The 11,467-nt window shown below is 37.9% G+C and overlaps 1 protein-coding gene across 1 annotated transcript in view; it reads right to left on the bottom strand.

Moving 5' to 3' along the window:
- Positions 1-1,183: 1,183 nt before the first annotated feature.
- Positions 1,184-11,467, bottom strand: part of MAL2 (mal, T cell differentiation protein 2) — a 30,049-nt gene continuing 19,765 nt past the window's right edge. The window contains 2 exon segments of the mRNA NM_001133918.1: positions 1,184-3,429; positions 6,502-6,657. Of these exon segments, the coding sequence (NP_001127390.1) occupies positions 3,358-3,429; positions 6,502-6,657 (228 nt within the window). The 3' untranslated portion in view covers positions 1,184-3,357.

The raw sequence follows: 11,467 nt of genomic DNA, 5'->3' as shown, positions 1-11,467 counted from the left end.
TATGTCCTAAGTGCCATGGAGAAAAATGTAGAAAAGCAGAACAGTGAGTGCTAGTGTGAGATTCAAGATTAAATGTGGTTCTGAGGTAAGACTTCACTGTGAAGGTGATGACTAAGCAAAGACCCAAAGAGGGTGCGAAAGCCAGCTCTGTAGGTAACTTGAGAAAAGAGTGCTCCAGAGAGAGGAACTAGGATTGTCCTTTTGCTAGGGGCACGGCCTAATAAAAGTGTAACTAACATCTTTTTTATTACAAAGTTGGACATTCAATAAAATCATGAGTCCTTGGTTATGACAAAAATGTTCTAAGATATGACATTTACCATAAATAATTATGTTGTTAAACATTCTGCTAAAACTGCTCTGGGTGAAGAAAAGATCATATTTTTGGATACGGATGTAAAATCTGGGTGAACTGAGGCAAACAGAAATTAAGAGTCTGCACTTTGGAGTCAGACTGTTGGGGTTTAAATCCCGGCTTTCTCACTTGCTAGGCAGGCAGCACTGGATGTTTCTTAAGGTTTGTGTTTTAGTCTCCAAGCCTTTAAAATGGGATAAGAGTATACACCCCATAGGGTTGTTATGATGAGGAATAAATGACTATTTGAAAAAATGCTTGAAACATACAAAACATGGTATAAATGCTTTTTAAATAAAACAGAATTCTCTCTTTTTAGCATGGATAGTGGTTTGTGTGTGTGTGTGTGTGTGAGACAGGGTCTCACTCTGTCACCCAGGTTGGAGCCTCAACCTCCTGGGCTAAAGCAATCCTCCCACCTCAGTTTCCCAAGTAGCTGGGACTAGAGGCACGTGCCACATGCACCCAGCTAATTTTTAAATTATTTTGTAGAGATGAGGTCTCACTATATTGCCCAGGTTGGTCCTGAATTCCTAGTCTCAAGTGATCCTCCTGCCTTGGCTTCTCAAAGTGTTGGGAATACAGGCATAAGTAAGTCATCACACTCGGCAAAATAGAATTCTCATTTAAAGTTCCTTTGCAACGTTACTTCCAAAGACTTGCCTCTTTCACCTTCATCAAAGAAAAAAGACAATTCCTGAGAGACTTTTACACAGAAATGTTTAAAACAGAACTTTTTATACATTGTAAGTCTAGAAGCTCTGTCAAATTTATATCAAACCTTTAACTGAATTTCAAAGTGAATGGTGTAAAAGATGACCACAAAGATTATCAAATGAATACTTTATTAGAGACATAACATGTATAAAATAAATTTCTTTTCATCATGGAGTTACCAGATTTTAAAACCAACCAACACTTTCTCATTTTTACAGCTAAGACATGTTAAATTCTTAAATGCCATAATTTTTGTTCAACTGCTTTGTCATTCAACTCACAAATCTAGAATGTGATTAATCTACAAATCTAAGTATTCACAGATGTGTCTTAGGCTTGGTTTGTAACAATCTAGAAGCAATCTGTTTACAAAAGTGCCACTAAAGCATTTTAAAGAAATCAATTTAATGCCACCAAACATAAGCCTGCTATATCTGGGAAACAAAAAAATCTCACAACTAAATTCTAGCAGACTAAACGATTCCAACTTGAATGGACTGTATATCCATATGGCACATTTATGACTTTGTAATATGTAATTCATAATACAGGTTTAGGTGTGTGGTATGGAGCTAGGAAAACCAAAGTAGTAGGATATTATAGAAAAGATCTAATGTAAGTATAAAGTCATATGCCTGATTTCCTTAAGCCTTTTGTTTTTCCTCATGTCTTCTGTCTTTGTATTTTTATCACAAACCAAGATCTAACAGGGTTCTTTCTAGAGGATTATTAGATAAGTAACACTTGATGATTAAGCACTGATCATGCCACTCATTCATGGTTGTTCTATGTTCCATGAACTCTAATAGCCCAACTTATACATGGCACTCCAAGGGGATGCTTCAGCCAGAAAGTAAAGGGCTGAAAGAGTAGAACAATAAAAAGCCCTAGTGTGGTGGGAACTGTGGCTTCACTCTTACTTGTTCTTCCATTCAAAACAGTTTGGCACCTTTCCATGACCAGGATCTCTACAGGTAGGTTAAAATACTTTTCTGTGCTATTCAGCCAGAAATAGTTTTTGTGCTGGCTATGATTTTAGAACAGATTTTGTCTGTCACCAGTGCAAAAACAATACAGATGTCTGGGCTAATACAAAAACATGTAAGAATCTACAACTTCATATTTAATACTCTATTCAAATTTAACTCAAAGAAATGCAAAATAATTAATTAGAAGTAAAAACTTAATTCTTCTGAGAGCTCTATTTGGAAAAGCTTCACATATCCACACACAAATATGGGTATATTCATGCACAGGGCAAACAACTATTCTGAAGCATAAATAAACTCGACATCAGTAGCTAGATACCAGTTCCAGTATTGGTTAATGGTCTCTGGGGATCCCATTTTAAGCACTCTCAGATGAGGATCTTGCTCAGTTGTTAGACTATCATTAGTTTGATTAAGCAACTGAAGTTTACGTCATAAATTACTTTTTCCTATATCCAGGACTTTGCCTGAGATAACATCCAGGACTCTGCCTGAGATAGTTTGAGAAATTTTATACATTCCTCCAAAGGTAAAAGTATTTGACTATTAACACAAAGGCAATGTGATTATTGCATAATGAGACTAAATATTATGTGGCTTTTCTATTAGGTTTATAAGTTTCCATGATCTGTTCAAGAAAATGCAGATCATATATAACAAAGGTTTTACACCAGTGGTCAACAAACTATGGCCCACAGGTTAAACCCAGCCTCCCCTTGTTTTTATAAATAAGTTTTATTAGAACATAACCACACTCATTCATTTCTGTATTGTGTATAGCTGCTTTCACGCTGTAATAGTTGTGACAGAGACTGTATGTATGGACCATGAAGCATAGATATTTACCATCTGGCCCATTCTAAAAAAAGTGTGCCAATTCCTGGTTTACACTAAAATATAGAGTTCAGTGGGAAGCCTATTTGAAATGTGTTTTTTTAGGGGCTGTAATTACCAATTAAAATTAAGGTTCAGGTAACTCAGCAACCAAACAAAAGGGATACTAATTTTTTATGAACAATATATTTGTATTTTAAGGACATAAAAGGAAACTTTCAGGAAAATAAGGGGGAAAGGGAAGAAGGGGAGAGATGTAAAATAAAAGGCCATTTCTTTAATATCATAATAAAATTAAAATTCCATCCATGAAATAAACCAAAACTTGAGCTTAGAGTCTCCCTCTACTAAACACATTACTTTTGGAATGTTTTTGCATCTGGACAAAATGGTATCCAAATTGATCAGACATATAAAGTAGACAAATGAAACTAACACATGACTGCCAGTTTCTAAGGAGTGTTACGGTCGCCATCTTCGTAAAGCCAGACCCAAACTGCAACCATAACAAGCTGTCGTCATAAAGGCAAAAATCTAAGAAAAAAGAAACAAAAATTCACATTAGATTTACAACACCGACTTATAAACAGTGTCCTAAACAGCCACCATATGAAGTTTGACCAACAATCTACCTAAAGATACCTTGACGCTTACAAAAATAAATATTTTACATTTTTTTGATGATTTGTACAACTGTTTTATTCCCTCATACAATTACCCTCCCCCCCTTCCTTTAAACATTTTAGCTCCTAATAATTTTCTCATTTGTGGACAACTTTACACTGAACATTTGCTCAATTTATTCACATTCTGGGCTCACTTATTAAGTATTTGTGAATCCCTAAGCACTGTATTTAAAAATTCAGCATGAAGTTCTGTTCATGTAGTGGCTTCACAGCCAAGGAAGCCAGCAACTATCAGAACCTGAGGATGCATCAAATAATTTCTATGATGATGGAAGGTAACTTTAAAACTCAACTAAGACAAGTGGAAATGAATTATCAGGTTGGCTTGCTCTTGTATGGGAGACAGTCCTATGCACAAATCTGCACTCTACTTGGAATTAGAATTTCTTCAGCACCAACTGTGTGTATATCACTATACTTGGTACATATAAACAAACAGTAGATAGTGTCCTCACCCTTTTGGGGCTTATAATCCATAGAAGACTAAAAGACAAAGCAAAAGCAGTTCAACATGGTAAATGTTATGGGTTTAGCACAGGGATTCTTAACCAGGAAACTAGTTCTGGGAAGGAATACCAGATTCACCTATAGACCATTTTCACAGTGTACTATTCTGCTTTTCTTTCCACCCTTCTTCTGCTGATTGTTTCTCTGATACATTTCTAATCTAGACATTGTTTTCTGAATGAGAGCAATAGCTTTTGATTAGGGAAAAGGAATTTTCCTCTCTAATTTCCCAAATGGATGGCTAATACATTTTAGTTATAATAAAACTCAAACTAGAGATTTACTTAGACTGGAGTGAGCATATGGATGAAATGGGATGTAATGTTGAACTTGAAGAATGTAGAGGTTTACTGAGACAGCTTCACTTAGAAAGGGAAGGACAACAGGGACAAAGTCACACAAGAGAAGCAGCCAGAACAGAACTACATTATGGAGAACACGGAAAACTAGGCCCTTAGGACAAAGGTGAGAAATTAAAGACCTCAGACAACCATCACGTATTTCAGCAGCTACTATTCTTGTGAAAATAGGTTCTAGGGTGACTGTCAATAGATTTGGGGCTACTTCAATGATCCAAGATATAAGAATCTAGCCTGCACCATTAAAAAGAAAGGACTGGAAGTAAGAAACGCATAAAGGCAAATACAATGGGAACTGATGACTAACAGCAAGGAAAAAAGTCCCTGAACTTTGCTTTGTAAAACTGTTAAAAGCAAGGGTTTTCCAATGTGGATCACAAGGATTCTATGATCCTCAGGGATGATATGGTGGGTAGAGGCAGCTTTATGGAAGGAGAATGAGCATCATTCAAGGCCCTCTTCCTCCACTTCAACTAGAGCACCTACACTTTTATCTTCTAGATTTATTGGGGTTTTAGGTAAGAATTCATTAAATAAAACCTTTATTTCTTTTATAAGCAAGTGTCAAAGTCATGAGTCTACACTATAAACCTTTCAAAGCTAAAACCATGACTCCTTTTGGTTGTAATCCCACCTTCAGCCTATTTCATTGCAGGCACTCAATAAATTTTGACAAATCCTACCAGAGACTTGGGAAAATTATAATAGGTCTTGAAATCATTTGTCTTGTACCCCTCAAAACTCACTCTAGACATGTATTGTATAACATGATAGCCACTAGGCACATGTGATTATTAAAATTAAACAACACTAAAAATTCAGTTCCTTAGTCATACTAGTTATCTTTCTCTCTCTTTCTCTCCCCCGACCAGAGTCTCGGTCTGTCACTCAGACTGAAGTGCAGTGGTGTGGTCTCTGCTCACTGCAACCTCTGCCTCCTGGGCTCCTGAGTAGGTAGCACTACAAGCACAAGCCACCAGGCCTGGCCAATTCTTTATTCTGTTTTTTCCATTTTAGAGACAGGGTTTTGCTATGTTGACCAGGCTGGTCTCAAACTCCTGGCCTCAAGCAGTCCTCCCACCTTGGCCTACCAAAGTGCTGGGATTACAGGCATGAGCTATGGCTCCTCAGCCTAGTTAATTTTCAACTGCTCAACGGCCACATGAAGCTAGTGGCCACCATTTTGGACAGCACTTACATGAAATATTCCTGTCATTATAGAAAGTTCTACTAGACAGTGCTGCTCCAGACAGATTTCAATGACTATATGAGTACTGGGTTATTTATAGGCTACCTGGGGAACATAATAAAACATTAGGGTCACTAACTTGCCATATACTTATATTAAATATCACAATATTTCAGAAAATAATTTGGACTTCTAACATCTTAACAATGATCTCTAACAACAAAAATAATATATTATTTCCTCAAATTATCTACACAAAATGACAAATTCACTCCAGTATATGAATTAAAGATGATTTTAAAAATTTAATAAATACCCCAAGGAATATATTTCATCTGCCTATCATCTACTGCAATGGCTGGCATATTTGCCTCCCTTACTCACCTGCACTTTCCTTAATGGCAGGAACCGCAACTTATTCACCCCATCCTCAACACCCAGTAAAATTACTTGATAAATGGTAGGCCCACAGTAACTATTCATTTAATAGAAATAAATTGCAAGCAGCTATCGAATACTAAAGAACAAAACTGGGAAATCTCCCTTACCATCTCTGAAAGTTATCAGAAGCAAAAAAAACACAATTCTTTTTGCAAAGTAGACATTGCTGTGCAAAGCAAAGCAGTCCTACTGGCTCGCTATGATTTTACATGAACATCAACCTCTTTGTGCTACAGTTTAATCACCCACAACACTGGGGGTGATCATGGCACTTTGCTTACAGGGTTATTGTACAGATAAATAGCTATTATATATTTAATGCCAATGGCTAGCATTGAAGAAAACTATTGTTGCCTGAGGAGATTCTTGGAGGCCTTGACAGTGGAGCGGAAGTGCTGGTGAATGGTACTCATTGAATACTTACTGAGGCTGCTACGTTTATGTTATACTGGTTATCATTCAGGAGTGGCTGCCCAGTCATGGTTATATTGCAATGCAAATCATGCAGGGATGTGGCTGCTGCTTCCAATAAAAAGGCTCCAAAATAGAAGACAAATACTGTAAAATGGTAGGCAAAATCCTAAAAGAGGAGAGAAAAGACATCTATAATTAAAAAATATATATTTTTCTCTTCCTTACTTTAAATGATGAAGTTTAGGTTTAGCAAGATGAAAACATTTAATTAAACAATCTTAACTATATTCACTGTTTATATTAGCTGCTTTAGAAATGTCAGGCTATTAGAATCCAAGTGAAAATCAACTGACCCATCTTAATTGGCACATTGGTAAACCTTTCCATATACTGAATTTTATAATAATATGTAATTATAATTTGGATTAAGATGCCATAGAGATCAATGTTAATTAGGATAATATAAAAAAGCCATAACATATGCTGTCTTTAAAATTCAAGTAAAATAGCATTTAAATAACATCTTTTCATTATGGTTATGACATGTATTCATACACATTATATAATTATTTTTGAGCAGTTATTTTTCTCATTAGAGATTTTCCACTGAAAAATACAGAAGACTAATAATAGAATTCAATAACATATATTAATATATTTCATTAAAAACTACTAACATATATACTTCCACCAAAAGTATAAGAACTCGTTTATTAGGTTTCTTTGTATGTTGCTGACATTCATGTGAAGTATAACACTATTACAGTTCAATTGTCTTACCTGAATTAACATACCATCAACACATCACTGTTTATTTTTAACAGCTCCCACATATCAGGTACCTTATGTGCATTATTACTCATCCTTATAACCACCATTTATTATCTCAATTTTACAAAGAATTTCTTCTTTCTTTTCAGTTAAATGACTGTTTAAAGCCACACAAATATTAACTTTTGGAGGGAGAAAAATATGTAGTGTGTCTGGTCCCAAAGTCCAGTTTCTTTAGTTTTCAAAAAAATTATTTTAATTGACAAATATCATACATATTTATCGTGTACATGTTTTGAAATATTTATACACTGTGGGATGGCTAAGTGGAGCTAATTTTATATATATATATATATAAAACCTCCCATAATTTTTTTTTGTGGTGAGAACATCTAAAATCTTTTTTAGCATTTTTCAAGAATATAATACACTGTTATTAACTACAGTCACCATGCTGTACAATAGATCTCTTGAACTCATTTCTCCTAACTGAAATTCTGTATCCTTTGACCAACATTTCCCCAGTCCCCCATCACCCCATACCCTGGTAATCACCATTCTATTCTCTACTTCTGTGAATTCAACTGTTTAAGATTTCACATATAACTGAGATCATGTGGTATTGGTCTTTCCATGCCTGGCTTATTTCACACAACACAATGTTCATCTATATTGCAAATGACAGGATTTCTGCCTTTTTAAAGGCAATTAGTATTGTGACTATATACTGCATTTTCTTTATCCATTCATCTATTGGCCCTTAGGTTGATTCCATATCTTGGCATTTTGAATAATGGTGTATTGAAAATAAGAATGCAGATATCTCACTGATTTCATTTCCTTTGGATATATACCCAGGCGTGGGATTGCTAGATCATATGGTAGTTCTATTTTTAACTTTTTGAGGAACTTCCACACTGTTCTCTATAACGACTGTACTAATTTACATTCCTACCAACAGTGTGCAAGGGTTCCCTTTGAAGTCTACTTTCTTTCCTATCAAACCTATTATCGATTTATATTATTGTTACAGCAATATTACAAAGGAGAGCAATGCACTCCCTTTGTAAATGCCCATACAGCAAATGATACTGTTTATAGAAATTGTTCTCACATCTGGCTGGGCACGGTGACTCACGCCTGTAATCCCAGCACTTGGGAGGGAGGCCGAGGTGGGCAGATCATGAGGTCAGGAGATAGAGACCATCCTGGCTAACACGGTGAAACCCTGTCTCTACTAAAAATACAAAAAAATTAGCCGGGTGTGGTGGTGGGCACTTGTAGTCCCAGCTACTCGGGAGGCTGAGGCAGGAGAATGGCATGAACCTGGGAGGCGGAGCTTGCAGTAAGCCGAGATCACACCACTGCACTCCAGCCTGGGCAACAGAGCAAGACTCTGTCTCCAAAAAAAAAAAAAAAAAAAAAAAAAAAGAAATTGTTCCCACATCTAAAATACCCTGCTAGGACAAATTTAACTAACCATGGGTAAGAACTACAAAGGTGTGCTTTCTATTAAATAACTCTCTTTTGTAAACTGATTCACAAATGCCTTCAAAAGATTTAAGAAAAGTGTTACATACTGGCCACTTGTTTATAGGAGAGATGCTCAAATACATGTGGTTATTCAACAAATATTAGTTGATGAAGGTCAAACCCCAAATTCAAATGTCACCATTTTTAATGGCTAAATGAAATGATGCTAGATCTTAGTAAGAAAAATTAAGAGAAAATTTGTCTGAGATCATTAGGCACTCATTTAACTTACTGAGGTGAATCATCAGAAACAGTTTATCTTTAAATAAAGAGATTTGGTGACAGGACCTGTGACTCTTCATGTGATCTGATCCCTTGATTTCTCTACCATTACATATCTTTTTCAATGTCACCCACATTCACCTCATTTTGGTCCCTAGGAAGCATTTTATAGCTCAAGGATGCTACTCTTTACACACGGTATTGTCTCTGCCAGAAAGGATTCTTCCCACAAACAATTACTGCCTGCCCCTTCCCTCCCTCTCTCTCTATTCCTGCCAATTTTGCTTCTTCCTCCCTCCTTTTCAGAAGGATCTGAATTAAACTGTGGTTTCAAGCCTTTCCTGTCCAATCCTATTTCTTCCCCTTTCATCTTTTATAGGTGTTACTTCCCAATACACTTCTTGAGCTTCTCACTCCATATGCTTGGGTCATCCTATCCAGCAAAGGTCATATATACTCTTGGTGTAGGGAGAGAGTACATAGTGTGGAATTTATGGCAATGCCAGTGTGAAAACCACTATGGAGGTTCCTGGAGTTTTAGAGCCTCTAGTAACCTGCACTGGAGAGTGACAAGTCTTTGAAAAGCAGCTCCTGGTACTAGACCTGGTGGAGAAGAAACACTTGATCATGAGACACCAGTGGCCAGGCATCCAGAACTGCTTATTTTGGGTTGGGTTCCATGGAAGCCACTAACTCAAAAAATCAGGTGGGCCAGCAGCTGTCTCCTTGTGATAGGAAGGGCACATATTAACCTGAGCAAGACCAATTAACAAGAGGTAACTGCATGAGCAGGTAGCCTAGGCTCTCATATTACCCACCAGAGTGGAACTGCTCTCCTTCCTCAGTTCATACCTATGGCCGCAGGGAAGAGTGGTTTCCTTATGCCCACCTGAAGGAGAAAAAAAAACCCTGAGATTTGTTTTTGGAAGAGTTGGCTCCTATGTGGTTGCAAGGTTGAAAGGGACAGCAGCTGTATTGTATGTGCATTATAGCCACATTCAGAGCTGGCTTTGAAAGACAGTGGTTAGAACCTATTTTCCCAATGGGTAGAGCTGAGTGATGATGCATGTCATACACTTTGCTCAGAAAGAAAAGTGGCCCATGGCTGGGTGCGGTGGCTCGTGTCTGTAATCCCAGCACTTTGGGAGCCCGAGGTGGTGGATCACTTGAGGTCAGGAGTTCGAGACCAGCCTAGCCAACGTGGCAAAAGCCCATCTCTACTAAAAATACAAAAATTAGCTGGGTATGGTGGTGCATGCCTGTAATCCCAGTTACTCGGAAGGCTGAGGCAGAAGAATCGCTTGAATCCAGGAGGCAGAGGTTGCAATGAGCAGAGATCCTGCCACTGCACTCCAGCCTGGGTGATAGAGCAAGACTCTGTCTTTAAAAAAAAAAAAAAAAAAGGCCCACAGTGAGAATATACATAGACTAATGATCAATAGCAAATAGCCTACTATACTTGTCAGGGCCATGGGATAAAACAGATCAAAGCTTCAGGGACAAGGAAGGGATATGGGATTAGGCATACTATGTGAAGATCTTTCTGTCACTTGGTAATGCTTACCAGAAGCAGCGCTTTGGAATGCTACGTAGCCAAAAGGACCCTTCCAGTTGATGTTAGCAATCCTTTGTCATCAACCACCCCATACCCGGCATTATGGGCACATAAACAGAGTACCCATGGTCAGAGAAAGAGGCCACGGAAAGGCCCAAGAGTATGGCCTCCTTATTGCCAAAGCTGATCTACCCACTGCTTCCTCTGAATGTTGGAATGCCAGCAACAGAGACCAACTCTGAGCTCCTGATAAGGGATTATCCTCAAGGGGACCAACCAGTCACCTGTAGTAAATGAATGAAAACTGAGCTCCTACCTTCCTGGAGGGCAAAATATTTCACTCTCACAAAAACACACACCCATAATGGTTATTCTCACTAAAATACAATTACCTAGGGCATCGAGGATTTATGAATTTGCTTTTCTGATTCTCTGAGCTTGAGCCACCAGCTATACCCAAGGATTTACAGACTGCATTCACTCACAGGCATTCACTCAGTCTCTGATCAAGGAAACCACTTCTCAGCAAAGCAGGAGTGGAAATGGGTGCCTACCCATGGGCTGCATCACGTACTGCACCACCTAGAAGCTGCTGGACTGGCCTGATAGAACAAAGGAATGGCTGGCTGAAGGCACAGCTTGGAGGCACTAGTCTGTGAGGATGGGGGTCATCCTTTAGGATGCAGTAGATACACTGAAGAAGAGTTTCCTACATGTTATCGTGTCCCCATTGGAAGAATGGAAACTTACGGGTAAAAGCAAGAGTTTCTCTACTTGTCGTCGCTTCTAATAGCCTGCTGAAATCTTTTACGATTTATGTCCCCACAACTCTAGGTTTTTCATGGTCAGGGGTCCTTGTCCCCAAAGGGGTACTCTTGACAGAGGATACAGCAAT

Source organism: Pongo abelii, chromosome 7 (genome assembly GCF_028885655.2).
Source record: "Pongo abelii isolate AG06213 chromosome 7, NHGRI_mPonAbe1-v2.0_pri, whole genome shotgun sequence".
Classification (NCBI taxonomy): Eukaryota; Metazoa; Chordata; class Mammalia; order Primates; family Hominidae; genus Pongo; species Pongo abelii.
Note: the sequence above shows the minus strand (reverse complement) of the source record. Positions and strands in the feature narration are given on the sequence as shown.